The following is a 16166-nucleotide window of genomic DNA, read 5'->3' on the forward strand; positions in this document are numbered from 1 at the left end:
TATAAGTAGTTGAGTCGCCTTCTGTTTGATGTGCGTATGCGGTTTTTGGACTATTCTTTATTCTATGGCTGTTGTTATTCTTAATAAAAAAGAAGTAAAAATCATAACTTTTGGACCAAATTAATCTCATTATTCCAATCTTTATGGAACCTTGTACAGTCCACATTAACAGATATAATATTGAGCTGGGAAGGAGCTATCAAAACCAGAGTAAAAGCTTTAAAGGTGGTGCAAAAATATCCACCATTACTACTACATTTTTTTAATGATATACTCCACACAAAATATATTTTTAATTTCTCCTCAATGGTTAGTGTAATTTTTTATACAGGGTGTTTATTAAACCCTGTCACATCCGAAACCACGATGATCGGGATGAGCAAGAAGATATATTGGCACATTAAAATATTTTTTTTGAAAGAAAAAATAAATAAAAAATAAAAAATCAAATAAAGCAAATGGTTGCTTACTTCTGCGGGGGAGAAACGAGGAGGGGGAAGAGAGGAGTTTGATACTGTGCCACGCTTTCCTCACTTCTCCCCTGCAGAAGTAAGCAACAGTTTTAATAAAAAAAATATTTTTTCTACATATTTTTTTAAATATGCTAATATGTCTTCTTGACCATACTGATCATCGTGGTTTCGGATGTGACAGGGTTTAAAGGACATCCTTTACAAATATATTTTGTATATCTTTATCATTACTTTCTATTGCAAACCAGTAAATTCACAATTTGTTACCCTTAAACAAACTATTGTGTAGTTGGGTGACAAATTCTGGATTGCAAATGTAAAAAAATAAATAAAAGTAATTCTGTTTCTTCTTATTTCTCTTCTCTTTAATACATATACAAATATGTATGTAAATCTTAATAATAAATAAAAATAAAATAAAAAAATTAAACCTTCAATGTAAAATAAACATAATTTTGATAAAAATAGACATATTAAAAAAGCATATGAAGTTTTTTTTTTATATGATATGAGTAGACTTCCATATTTCCTTATCTTAAATATTCTCCTACTCTTTTGAAATTTGTTAATCTTAATAGTCTAGGCATTTACAGGGCTAATGACCTGTCATAGGCTGGTTTAAGTGGTTACTTTACACACTGTCTAACATTTACCATTTTGCCTACGTTTGAACATCCAAATTTCTTCCATCTGTTATTTTAGTAAAGATAAAGAGCTGAAATCTTTATTATTGTGACGAGATTCACATGATCGAATTATTTCACATACTAGGCCTGAAAACAATTTTCAAATTTTTACACTTCTTCTTGGACCAGTTGGTTCTATTATAATATTTGAGTTTGTGAAAATGTTTGTAGAATGTTACGCAGTGTGTAAAGTGGCCACTTAAACTAGTTGATGATAGGTCATAAGTAGTGTAAATGCCTAGACTTCCATATTCCCTTCCCTAAAATGCTTTCCACCCCTGTTGTAATTTGTAAACTCGCATGTCAATTATAATTAAATTTATTTTGTCAACATTAAATAAAATTTAGCTTAATAAACTAAAACTAAATAAAAAAGAATGCAGTCGGGAATTTTTGCATTCATACTATTGTCAAGAATCATGAAAAGAAAATCACTACTCTGGTGAAATTATTCCAATACATTGTAACATGTGATTAGATTCTATTGTTTTGACTAAAAAGAAAATTGCGCCGTAATTGTAATACACGGTATGTAACAAAAGTGGAAATTGCATCAATATTCATTACACAATATGTAATGTAACACGAACGCGGGTAATATATACATAATTACTTAGATGTATTCAATATCCGATATTGTACCAATAGATGACAGATACTTGTGTTTTAAAGTTGTTTTTTTTGCCATCATTGATTTTTATTTATTATGAGCTAAACCCAGCAATACTTTGCTATTGCTAGATTTGAGTATTAAGTCAACCAGCACATTGATCACATTTCCAAGAAAGCGTCCAAAATTTGTGGATTTATTTTGCGAATATCTAAGACATTTAAAAGCTGCAGTTAGATTATACAAAAATTGCAGTTAGATTATACAAATCATTTGTTTGTAGCTTGCTTGAATTTAATTCTATAATATGGTCTCCTAATTATAATATTCATTTATATGATTGAATCAGTGCAACGTAAATTTTTTAAATCGTTAATATTTGATGATGATGAAAGAACGGCTAAAAAGATTTATGATGCGAATGTGTCTGGTTGTAGAAGTCGAGGAAGGCCGAGAAAGACATGGCATGATCAAGTACAACAAATTCTTGAAAGTGGTCATGTGAAAAGTCGGAATAATCGACGTGCGTGCATGAGAAGATGTATGAATGTGAAGGAAGCAAAGGAAGTGTGCCAGGACAGAGTGGTGTGGCGTTCTATCCTCTCTGCCTACCCCCCTGGGGAAATGGCGTGATGGTTAGTTAGTTAGTTAGTTAATATTTAGAATTGGATATACTTACTTTACTTTCATAATTAACTATTATGATCGTCTAGAGTACGTTCATATCTTCAGTTTAGAATTCAGAGGGGTTTGATATTCTTTCACAAATTAATATCTAACTGTATAGATGCCCATGATATTCTTGCTCAAATTAACCGTAATGTTCCTCGCCGTAACTTGCGTACCAATGCTGTCTTTGCAGTGGGAAATTATAAAACCAGCATCGGATTCTTTTTCCCTCTGCCAAGGATCCTCAGAACAGTGTACAAAATATAATTAAACGGTGCTGTCGATGTGTTCCTACAGCAAAGGCAAGCATTCAAGAAGCAAGCGGTGTTGTCACTCCTGATTCGCAATGACACACTTACCATGTCCGTCTAGTTTATGCCATAATTATACTTTTGTAAATTTAAATAGATTTTAAGATTGTTTAGATTAAGTGTTATTATATAATATACTCATTAATGCCAATCTGTTAGGGATTTGATAAGCCCGTTGATTGGCTTAAAAAAATATAATAAAGTCGTATATAGATTTAATGAACACAATCGAAAGTTCGATTTTTGTTTTTCAGAGTTTTCGTTTTTTTTTATTTTTTAAGGAAATCATAGTCTTTACATTATACAAGGAACAAAATATTTTTTTTTTAAATAAGACCAATTACAGATTTCACACTAATTTATTATGAATGCAGGAGGAAAGGGGAAAAAATACTTAAATTCTAAAAAAGTAAAAATATGAAATTAAATAAAAAGTACTTAAAAGGGAGAAGACATTGTATAGCTCCAACCCTACTTTCCTCCCTCTCTTTCTGCTTCCATGAACATTTATATTTCGTTGTAAAAAATCACAACCAACAATAATTAATTAAATGCAGGTAGTAGATGTACATTTTGATAAACAGATAATTGAATATTGTTTTTCTGTCACTGTCTTGCAGATGCCCCCCTGATACTGTGCGTAAAGGACAACTGCATGTCGTACCTTTTATGCCTAACTAAAATAGACAAAATTGACGTTACGCTGTCCCGTTTTCCGTACCTCAAAACTGAACCGATTTTGTTGTTTTTTTGAGACAGAATAAAAGTATTTGTGTTGATACGTCATATTTCATATTATAATTTTTTTTTATTTAAATTTTATTGATAAACCCTTACGGTTTACATACATTTAACAAAATGTTTTCACTTTTAAAATTCACATTCTACTGTTAATAATAATATTTTTAACATCTTTTGTAAAGGTTGCCTGAGTCTTTTGTTTAGTTTTGTCTGGTAGTTTATTGTATAATTTCAGTCCATGGTTCATAAGTCTCGATTGTCCTTTTCTCGTTTTAAAAGATTGTATGTGATATTTTTCTGATATTCTCGTATTGTGTTCATGTTTACTACAATTTTTTTCAAGTTTTAATTCTTCGTCTACAATTACATCAGTGGCTAATTTATGAATAAATTTTAAAGATTCTAGTTTAAAGAGTTCAGTTACGTTTAATTGCTTAGTTTGTTTAAAAAGTTCTCTATTTGCAGTTAGATAGGGAAGGTCATATACTAACTTTAATATTTTATTTTGTTATCTTTGTAGACTGTTTATGTCATTTTGATATCCTGCTTCCCATAGTAGTTGCATATAACATATTTTAGTTTTAACATATGCTTCATACATTTTTTTTTTTCCTTTATTGGAACAAAGTTTTTGATTTTAAAAAATAGACTCGATAAAGTTGCCACTGTATACAATATTTGTATACCGTGCGCCCGAAGACAGCGGATAAAACGGCATTTTTCCGGGATTTCAGATGGATCCAGTTCCCATAGTAAACAATTTATCAATAAAGCAAAACTATTGAGACGCACCGATGGTAAATATTTATAGTGCCATAACCCAGGGTGAAAATACGTTTGTATGAAGAAAAGTAAGACCGCATTTCCTTTCAGGTTAAAACATTATTAATATACTCACAAAGTTTGCTTCATAATGCTGTTACAAAAGCAAATAAACATGTTCGGTTTTTTTTAATGGTGTAACTTTCCGTTGATAAGTAGGAGCCCATGTATTTGTTTATGGTTAAATTCCAAATGTCAGTTAATATTATTTTAGTTTTACCAAAAATCCAGTCTTGGGGAATAAATGGGTAGAAATTATAAGGAATTTAAGAAAATGATCTGGTTGGGATCGATAAAAATAAAAGTTGTTTGTAAACATTCAAAAACAAACTTTTTTTAAGCAAACAAAATAACATCCTTCCATTATGTATTGTTTATGCATTCTCGGTGAATGTAGCCTAGGTGAAGGATGAAACATTTAAGCTACCTCCTTTTTTTCTACTTAATAAATTTATTATATTAAAAGTTATAAATATGCTCGCAGCAAAGATCTACATTTCGCTGAAAACCGCACGCAAATCGGTCCAGTAGTTATTCAGCCCATCGAGGACACACATACAAACATTGACATTTATATATATATATATAGATTTTAAAATACCCGTTAGTGTGTCGAGTTGAAAAATGTGCTGACTTCGCTCTTTCATGACATTGGTCGTAGGGAGTTAGAGAGGTTGATTCATGTCGCGGATTGGAGATTCTTACTGGATGTAAAAAACAATATATTAAAATAATGAATAATGAGAAAAATACAAAAGGCAATCGTGAAGTTTTGCATACATTAATTAAATTATGTATCTTTTATGTATGTATGTACGTGTGTGCGCATGGATATATGTATATGTGTATATAGGTATTTGTATATATATATATATATATATATATATATATATATATTTGTTCATGTATGTATGTATATGTGTGTATATATGTATGTATTTGTATATATATATGTATGTATATGTGTATATATGTATGTATCAATATGTGTTTACTTACTAGTAAACTTACTAGTTTATATTTTGTCTGTTCTTTCTATTAACTTCTAAATTATTATTGTGTATTAAAATGTTATTGCTTAGCTTTGAACGGGGTATGTAACCTTGTTAGCTGGGCAAAGTGTACAAAAAATGTATATAATATGATAAAATGCATAAATAAAAAAATAAAAAGCTCGGATTGTTCCCAAAGAGCCAAAACGGAGATAGCCAAGCGATAATAAATAAATATAAATATATTTTTTATCGAAAGTGTGGTTACGTACTTGTTTATTTTTGCACCTTTGTGTGATTTTCTTTTATTGAAATAACGTTTCTTTTTTCCAGATGTAATGGTCATTTACCGCTGCTATTTTGGACTTCATAAAACAGTGAAATCATTTTACTTCAGCGATAAAGACTAAAGAAAGGGCTGTTATAGTAGTCGACATGGGGTCGATATTGCACGTGGCAGTACTAACTGCTTTCATAGCTGTATCTTTATCCATACAGGTGAGCGCCATTATTTTGTTTAAATAACAATATCTCTTGATGTGAAAATACTTTTTTAATATCATTAGCCCTATTTACATCTGTACTTATTTGACATTACATTACGGGCTGACCCATCGCGTAATGCAGACAGTAAATATAAGGTAGTACTACTCGCAATGCGAGAAGCTCTCGAATGGTTATTAAAGAAACCACCAGACAGATGGGTTATTGCAAAAATATTATCAGATTGTCGTTCGGGCTTTCAAGCTATAACATATACTCACACATTATTGACATGTAACGTGATACAACGGGACTATGTGATTTGTTTTTACCCTCACACATTGGTGACTCGTACGCGGCGTGGGCAACATGTCTTGATATGGGAAGAGACGCAAAGGGACTATCATGGCGCAAATCGCTTAACATAAATCAGTAACTCATACGTGATCACCACAATGATAACCCATGTATACCTACTAAATTTAAAATTCAAATAATATTAATAATATTATTATTTCATTTTCGACACTCTTGGAACTGAACCATAGATCTTATGCATATTTTATTATTATTACAAACCAGCAAGCCGTTTCCTCGTAAGGGTAGGCAAAGAGGATAGAACGCCACAACACTCTATCTTTGCATACAGATCTCGCTTCCTGTACATTAATGCATCTTCTCATGCACGCGCGCCGATTATTCCGACTTTTGACATGTCCATCTTTAAGTATTTGTTGGATTTGGTCATGCCATGTCTTTCTCGGTCTTCCTATATTTCTGCACTCATCAACATTCGCATTGTAAATATTCTTAGCCGTTCTTTCGCTGTCCATTCGTTCTGTTCTACATGTCCAAACCAGCGCAGAGCTCATTTCTTGATTTTGTCGATAATGCTTGTCTCAGCCTTACATAATGTACGGATCTCAACATTTGTGCATCTATCGTACATAGTTTTACCACACATTCGCCTGAGAGATCGCATTTCGACAGCATTCAGCCTACTTTCATCCCTGTTTTTCCAAGTCCATTCATACATTTTTTTTTTACAGTTTTTTTTTGCATCACAACAGGCCAGGAGGCCTAATTACAGTGGTGAATTACATCACAGAGCACCCAGGCTTGAGAAAAATCACTTTTTTTTTTTGTGTTCTCACCGGGAATCGAACCCATAACCTTCCGTGCGTGAGTCAAGCGTCTTGACCACTACACCACGGAGGCCGCCGATTACTTCGCTCCCATACATCAGGGACGGGACCAGGACTCCGTTGCGAACTGCCAATTTTGCCTCTTGTGACAAACATTTATTTGCCAAGGTCGATTTAAGTGCACCGTTTACTCTGTTCCCGGCACTCACCCTCCTTTTAATACCTTTCTCAGTCATTCCATCCCTAGTGAACATACTTCAAAGATACACAAATTTCTCTACTTTTTTTAGTATAACTCCATTCACAGTGATTTCACATTTAGTCATACTTTCATTTCTTTCAAAAACCATCACATTCGATTTATCGACATTCATCAGCAAATCGCTTCTCTTGCATACATCGTAGACCTTTGTTACCAAAAATTGCAGTTCCTCTTTGTTGTTAGCAAGAAGTACAGCATCGTCAGCATACAAAAGACAATTGACATTTAAATCACCCAGTTTTGCTCCCATTCTTAAGCCTTTCAGTTATTTCATGCAGTTATTGATATAGGTACACGTTAAACAGCCATTATTATTATATTTTTATAATCAAATTGTTTTAATATTTTGGAACATAATTATGGAACTCGAAATGTCATCGAAATATTTTTAAAAAGCGACAGAAAAATCTGTTTTCTAAAAAGTGCGCCTAATATGGGATACGAGAATTTTTAATGTTGCATACAACAATAACATATAAAATCGATATTATCGACCACCGAACACTCAATATGGTAGCAAGATGGCAGACAATGCACTGGGTCCACTTTTCCTTTTTTACTCCGTACATTTTTTCACTGTCCCTTTTATTTTGCAAGCCTTCCAGTTCTGTTTTATAAGAAATCTGGAACCTTAATACAACCTGAAAAATAACAATATAATTAGTTCTTCTAGAATTCCATATTAGAAACAATGTTTCTAATATGAGACATTTTTCTTTACACCTAAAGGTAGTCAAGATATCCCATATTTGGAACAAGATCAAAACAAACAAATATATCCAAATAATAAAAACTACTTAAATTTAACTTCAAAACATTATGAAAACAAAAACGGACTATTTTGTCGATCAGAAACAGATTGAAAATTTTGTGAAGAAAAAATATTGAAAAATAATATAGTGAATCTTACGCAAATATCAAATCTGTAACACACAAAGATGTAATCGCTGTCTTTGGCGCTTGTGATGTGTCTGGTATCTTGCGTGTACAAAAATGTTTCAATCGTATGCCATATAAGGTACATCTCCTCTAGTAATTTTATTACTAAATTAGATTGCGTTATCAAAATTCGCGGGTCAAATGTTACGACATAGGTACATAACAAAAATAATATTTGTAGTAAATTCAATAAAAACGTATATTTCGGCTACATTAGGAAAATATCGGGTTTTTAATCATTTAAAATTAATGGGCGCCGTATAAAATACTGCAGAGTAGAGAAAAAAGAATTACTACCACTTTTGTTTTATATTTCACTTAAAGATTATTCTCATCGTTTCTTTGAATCCCTTAAAATAAATATGTGTATATTTATGTTTTTCCTTTTTTAAAAAAATGTTATTACTATTTTATTTTATTTTTACATCTGAGCATGTTTTTCATTTTTTATTTCAATTCTTAATTTTTAATTACTCTTACAAATTTTCTTCATCTTTAATATTATTTCCATTTGTAAATACTCACTACAAACTACAAACCTTAAAATATATTTTTTTCACTTAAATTTTAATTTTTAAACAACTTTCATTTATGTTTTTCTTTTTCCTTCTCTTTTTTATACTTTTATAATTAACCTTACATATAATTTCTTTATAATATGGAAACTTCACTGGTCCATTAGAATTAAGTCTAATTGTGTAAAATATTAAACTTTGTAAATGTTCTGTATGTTTCCTGAATAAAAGAAAATTAAAATAAAAATAAAATAAAAAAATATTTTTATATTTAAAATTTCGAATTCCCGCGAAAACTGTCGTTGCTTCGGCCACGCCCCTAATACGTCACGATTCATGTAAATTTTGAACTCTGTGACTGTTTAAATTTCACAAATATTGACGTCACAATTATCAAGGCCAAACATGTCGCGTTTTTCTAGCGACACATTTTTAATAATTTCTTTTTTTAAATTGTTTATGTAAATATTTCTCCTCAATATTTATATTGATTTTGAAAATACAATTAATTAATCATTTATTTATTCATTTCAAATTACATCTGTATAGGTATACATATTCACCAACATCTTATGGCTTTTTAGGCTGTGCCCGTGTTAAGCCATAATAATTTACAACAAAAAAATATAAAGTAAATTAAAATAATTCATTTTGACGATTTTAGTTAGGCATCAGTCCGACGTGCAGTTGTGCGGGAGTGACAGAAAAACAATGCTCAAATACCCTTTCGACAAAACTCTCAGCGACCGCATATTTTTTTCTTTTGCACAATATTTTGTTTGTTTTATTTTTTATATTTTCATATTTAAGATTCATAGATATGTTCCGATTTCAAATTATTTATTTATTTATTTATTTATTTATTTATTCACACTCTTTATCAAAATACAATTCCACGTTCACTTTGCCCAGCTAACAAGGGTACATACCCCGTTCCAAGCTAGGCAATTACATTTTGATATATTATAAAAGTTAACAAATTTATATAGAGCACAGACAAACAAAATATAAACTTATTCGGATACACATTTTGATTCATATACATACAGACATACACATATATACACACGTATATATATATATATATATATATTCACATATATACACATGTACATACACACACCCGTACGCATACACATACATACATTCATAAAAACATTGACAATTTATTTATGCGAAACTTCATGTTTGTCATCTATAAATACATATTTTTAAAATGATTCCTTATTTTTTATATTTTATTTTTGACATCCAGTAAGATTCTCCAATCCGTGGCATGCGTCAACTTTTCTGACTCCCTACGACCAATGTCATGAAAGAGCGAGGTCAACACCTTCCGTAACTTGACAACACTCCCGTCTTTCCACGATTCTGGCAAAAGGTTATGGACCTTTTTGACTACGTAATAGTGTTGTCTCGATGCCAGAACAGTGTTGACCCCTTCACTTAGTATCAGACCCCTATTAGAGTATCTTGTATTATGGTTGTGGTTGACGCTTGGGTAAATGTCTCTCTTTATGTGTGTAACCACTACCGTTCTCAATATATACTGTTGAATAATATTCAGTACTCTGAATTCTTTGAAGAGCAAGTCACTTGGATAACGAAATGTTTTTTTTAAATGACTCGGATTAAAGATTTCTGTGTAATTGCTACAGGTTCAAGGGCGGTTTTTGTATTATTAGACAATAGTATTTATTTCATTTTTAAGCATCATTCAATAAAAAAAACACATGCAACAAAAAAGATCCTGCATAATAACTTCTGTGCATTGTAAAACAGTGAATACACACAGCTTAAAGTGACAAAACTGAAATGACTATGTATTTTGAAATTCTCGTCAAAAAACGTTGCTTTTTCATGTAAAAAAAGTACCTACGCGTTCTTTTTTATAAATATATGAAATACTGATTTTTGTTTTCTGGTAACATCGCAATCATCAAATGTGATTTTTCTCAAAGCTAAATGTTCAATATTGAGTAATATACATTATAATAATGACATTTTCGTGATTTTTCCCCATTGTGGAACTTAAAATATATATTTTTTAATTAAATGTACTCGCGAACCAATATGCTAACAACATCGATGTCTTTTGCGTGAGTCTTGTAAATTTTAAATATCAATGTATATGTTCCTTATCAAATAGAACTTAATATTCTGTTCATATTGTATTTTATAACATTAGGTACCTAGCTGCTTTAAACCTTTAATTGTATTTCTTTAGCTTATTAAAAAAATAGAAATATATATATATTGCTTTAATTTTTTTAAAACCAACTTAACTTTTAAACACAGTTCTATATTTTATTACAGTATATTGTATTTTTTTAAAATTTATGTTGTTTATATACTCATCTTCTTTTTTTATACCAACTTTACTTCTTAACACTGTTCTATCTTTTGTTGCTTTATATTGTATTTTTTAAATTTAATGTTGTTTATATACTTACATTTTGTAAAACTTTCATGTACGTAAAAGCCTTATGGGCGTGAAAAAATAATAAAATAAAAAAATAAATAAAAAAATAAAATTAAAAAAATGAAATTCTTGCTTCTCGGTGAATAGACTATAGCTTATCAAGTTAAGTGTTCGTATTGAATTAATATATGTTTCATTAACAAAATGTTTTTATTGACATGAGAATCGGCGATTCTTTTATTACAGGACAAATCGAATTTGATAGGGTGTCTGCGTTTTCTATCAATTTTGAAACCATATTTAATGATAAAAAATTATTTACGTTTATGCGTTTATAATTCGTATCATTAATTGAATGTAGTTATGCAGAAGGCAGTCAGTCTAAACTTTTGATAAAAATAAGATATTAGTGATATCAAATTCAGAGAGGTCAATTCTATGTTCTGCTTAAAACAGCCAGTCCGCTTTCGTACAAATAACTGTAAAACTGTAATAAGCACCTTCTAAAAATTTCATGTTGTCAAAATGTCATAAAAATGAATGTTTCCTCATACATTCAGAGTTTGTACGAGGTTTAATTCAATATTAGATCTGGCTGTCATTAAAATCATTAAAACGGATTAATTTCTTTTTTATTATAAAAAAAAGGAATACATGCATTATTTATCATTTGCCAAAGTAAAAAACATTCCAACTATCCTGTAGATTTGATTATTGACTCTTTTCACAAAAGTGCTATTATCTCAATTTCACTGTTATATGGCTGGCTGCTTTTTGCATAACTACGTTAAATTGTAGTGGTGTCACACTTATTTTTTTATTTTTTTTTTTTTATTTTATTTATTTTATTTTATTTCATTGGAAAGCCAACAGACATTTATAAGAATCAAATATACCATAAATACATATCATAAATTCCAATTAGATGCTTCCACATAACATTGTTATTGTAAATGTTGTCACATAAAAATTATACATAACATAAAATAACTAATCATATAAAGCTTATAATATTACTAGAAATGTAAATGAATATTGGTCACACAGTTGCACATTACAATAAATAATACAACTATAGTTGACCATACAGTGTTCATTTATTATGTGCCTACATACAGAACTGCACTTCACCTGCATAATATAGGCTGCGGATTCAAGGCGCAACATCATAACTTGAATTATTTTTGGAAATTTCACTTTTAAAGGAAGTTAAAGATATGTTATTAATATCAATACAGTTTAATTTTTGATTACACATATGGCAGGTTCTATTTACAAATGAATTTTGAAAAGATTTAGTTTTACATTTAGAAATTTTAAAAAGAGATTGGTTTCTGGTCTGCGTTACTGGGACTCTAAAATTAATAAGTGTTTATAGTTTACTTGGAGTATAACAGTCAAAGCTTATAACCGAGTTGCACAGTATCAACCCGCGCTGTGCCAGCGGATACCCTGGAAGACACCGACTCTCCCCACTAAACTTTAAAATGATGTTGATGATTGTCGTTTTTTTTTTAGCCACCTTCACAATTTAACATGTCTGTATCTGTGTCCGTCAGCCTCGTGGTGTAATGGTCAGCGCGTTTGCCTACCATGCGAGAGGTCTCTGGTTCGATTCCCGACATGGTTGATATGAAATGTTTATTCAAATGGGGTTTTCACACTAGAATATTTCATTATCGCTGGACTGGTACCTGAAGCGTGAGACTGATCATCTTACCTTCATGTAACAAAAATGATCAAAATACGCTAATATCAGTGTACCAACACAGTGTCCTATGCACCATTAGGGGCGGAAAGGGAATGATGATGTACCCAACAAAATTATCAACATTCGTTTTTTCTGGGTAACATCCTTAGTGTTTAAAAAGAAAACGGGTTCACTGATGCAACATTGAAACGACGTTTAGAACAGAAAAAGTTTATTATGTTTAGAATGGTTTATTAGTGAAAGTAAATCATAAAATTACCTTCTTTTGTCATTATTACAATAGATATATAACCGTAATTGAAAAAAGTTAAGCAATTGTGCAGTTCTAAATTCGAAAAAATAAATAATATTTTATTACCGCCCTTCCAAGGTTATGTTGTTGAATTTTGACAAAGTGTCAAATGTGACCTATAAAAAATTGTCCCTACTGTAAGTACTTGTTTATGATTGAATTCCAAAACATAAAATACATATTTTTGCAAATATGGCATTCTTTTTGCAAACGTCAAACTCCGGTTGTCTCACCAACAAAGGGTTGTACTTATGAAGGAATACGATTTTTAAAAATGTATTGAATTTAATATTATTTTAGTGTTACCAAAAATCCAATAAAAATAAATAAATGGGTAGAAGTCATAAGGAATTTAAGGAAAGAATCTGATTAAGATCAACAAAAAACCAATTCTGTTTGTAAACATTCAAAAACAAACTTTTTTAGACACAAAATAACAACATCTTTCCATTTTTTTGCAAATGCATTCTCCTCGAATGCAACCGTGGTAGATCGATGAATAAAACATTTATGCTCCTATTTTTTTTTTACACATTTGATTAAAGGTTTTAATATCTACGAACACGCACAGTGCAAAGATCTATATTTCTCAGAAACCGCACGTAAATCGGTTAAGCCGTTTAGGAGGAGTACGGTGACATCACACGTACAGAGAAATTATATATTTATAAAGATAAGGGGTTGTCTTAGGGCAATTTCTTCCTATATGCCCAAACCAATCAGTTTGAGAAAATTACAAGTACATGGACATTTTGAATCTTACGATTTTATACAAAATTAAAAACAAAGATTAACAAAATAAAAAGCTTACACTATACTATAAAGAGTGGAGAGGGTATGGGAAAGAAAGAATAAGGATAACGGAACAATTTAAATATTTAGATGTTGACATTTCAATCTTGGTTTAAATGTAAATAAAGAAGGGGCGTCTCTAACATTAGTGGATAGATTATTCCACAATCGAGCAGCTACTGCTATAAAGGGGAGGCAAGAAAATTAGAGCGATGAAAGGGTATTAAAAGGGTTCTCTCGTTACTAGACTACAACTACTAGAACCATCACGCCATTTACCCGTAGGAGTAGGCAAAGAGGATGGACCGTCACACACGTCTATCCTGGCATTAATTCCTAGCTTCTTCCGATTTCAGTTTATCTGATCATGCCACGTCTTCCTTGGTCATATATATATATGTAATATTATTATTTAATCATCATTCGTTCCCAAACCATCTCAGAGACCCTTTCCTATTCTTATAAATTATACCTAATTCAGATTTACATTCTCGCACTGATTTTATCATTCGTGTCTCTGTCATACATTGATTTCCCACACATTCGTCTAAGAAGCCGCATTTCAACCGCGTTCACTCTGCTTTCATCCTTCCTCTGCCAGTTCCATGTTTCAAAGGGTTTTCTCGTTACTAGAACGAAGAGATATTCCGTGTTGTGATAGAATTCGGAAGAGCTCTCTCAGATAATGATAGATTCAAACCGCTTCTGGTGGCTCAACGTATACCTCTTTGCTTAGAGGGCAACGTAGGACTTGTTGGCTCGTTTGATCATCTACTTCATCATCATCATCAGTGGCGCTACAGCCCATTGTGGGCCCTGGCCTCCTTCAGAATTTGTCTCCATTCGTCCCTGCACCCTGCGGCTCTTCAGTTCGTCAGGCCAATTCGCTCTAATGTCACTTTTCACATTACCCAGTCATCTTAATTTTGGTCTGCTTCTGCTTCGTCTGCCTTCCGGAGTGATATAAATAAAAAAAAATGGTTTGATTTCACTACAAGCTGAACCTTAAACGGTCATTCATTGGTGCTTTGACCCTAGTAAGATGTTAAGTGCTCATTAAAGAACATGTTTTTCATTTCTCCGTTTCTTAATTTTATATTTAGTAAATATTAAGTTTTTAAAGCTTTTAGCCTAAATAAAATACCAGGTATAAGACTTAACCTTAAAATCATTTTTAAAACTAAAGATATATGAAATTTAATATGATTAGTGTATTTTGCTAGTCTGTAGAGCATTAAAAACTATACTAAACTGCATCATTAAGTAAAATCCGCATATTTTCGAGTTAATGTTTTTTGCCAGTATACCCACGATATATTCTTACAATTAAAATTGTGTATCAAAATGAGTATTTATTATTATTTTATTGTTCAGCCCTGTTTCATTAGTTGTTTACTAGTGATCCACTCGTCAAATATTGTCAACTCTTTCGTTAATGACTATTGCTAAAATAACTTTGGTAAATTACGGCACGTATCACTTGAATCTGGGATATTTGAACACTTGTAAATATATTTTTATTTATATCCCTACAGAGATGAGGTAGAATTTTTTCAAATTTAAGGTTCAGGATTATGGATATTCGAGCGTTTACAGGGCTTATGACCTGTCATTGGCTGGGTTAAGTTGCCACTTTATGTAGGTACTACAACATTCCCCATTACGCTTATTTTTAGCGAATATCCACACCAGGTAACATTTTTGGTTTTTGTATATATGCTACGAATCAAGAACCCATCCACAAGCGAGTTAGAAGCGCCATTTATGCATTGATATTGAAGTTAAGTATTTAAATTAGCAGATTACTTTATTTTATGTAGTTAAGACTCATCAGCCGAGTTAAATTAAGTACTAGTAAACGCCTGCAGATGACTCTGCAATTTATTTTTACTTATATTTATACCAGATTTTTTATAACATTTTTTGGTTCGTGTACATGCACACAAATCTGGATTTTCTCCCAAGACGGGAGTAGGTATATATTTTTATTTATATCCCTACAGAGATGAGGTAGAATTTTTTCAAATGCAAGGTTCAGGATTATGGATATTCAAGCTGGTGTGGATATTCGCTAAAAATAATCGTAATGGGGAATGTTGTAGTACCTACATACAGTGGCCACTTAACCCAGCCAATGACAGGTCATAAGCCCTGTAAACGCTCGAATATCCATAATCCTGAACCTTGAATTTGAAAAAATTCTACCTCATCTCTGTAGGGATATAAATAAAAATATATACCTACTCCCGTCTTGGGAGAAAATCCAGATTTGTGTGCAGGTACACGAACCAAAAAATGTTT

General features: G+C 31.3%; 1 protein-coding gene across 3 annotated transcripts in view; it reads left to right on the forward strand.

Annotated features, from left to right (window-relative positions):
- js (jiangshi) overlaps positions 1 to 16166 on the forward strand; it is a 132482-nt gene that overhangs the window by 45862 nt on the left and 70454 nt on the right. For all 3 annotated transcript variants that reach the window (XM_088229470.1, XM_088229472.1, XM_088229471.1), the window contains exon 3: positions 5638 to 5802. In XM_088229470.1, the coding sequence (XP_088085596.1) occupies positions 5740 to 5802 (63 nt within the window). In that variant the 5' untranslated portion in view covers positions 5638 to 5739. The remainder of the gene's footprint in view (positions 1 to 5637; positions 5803 to 16166) is intronic.

This window comes from Micrasema longulum, unplaced genomic scaffold, assembly GCF_059751315.1.
Source record: "Micrasema longulum isolate JH-2025_06_02 unplaced genomic scaffold, ASM5975131v1 h1tg000678l, whole genome shotgun sequence".
NCBI classification, from domain to species: domain Eukaryota; kingdom Metazoa; phylum Arthropoda; class Insecta; order Trichoptera; family Brachycentridae; genus Micrasema; species Micrasema longulum.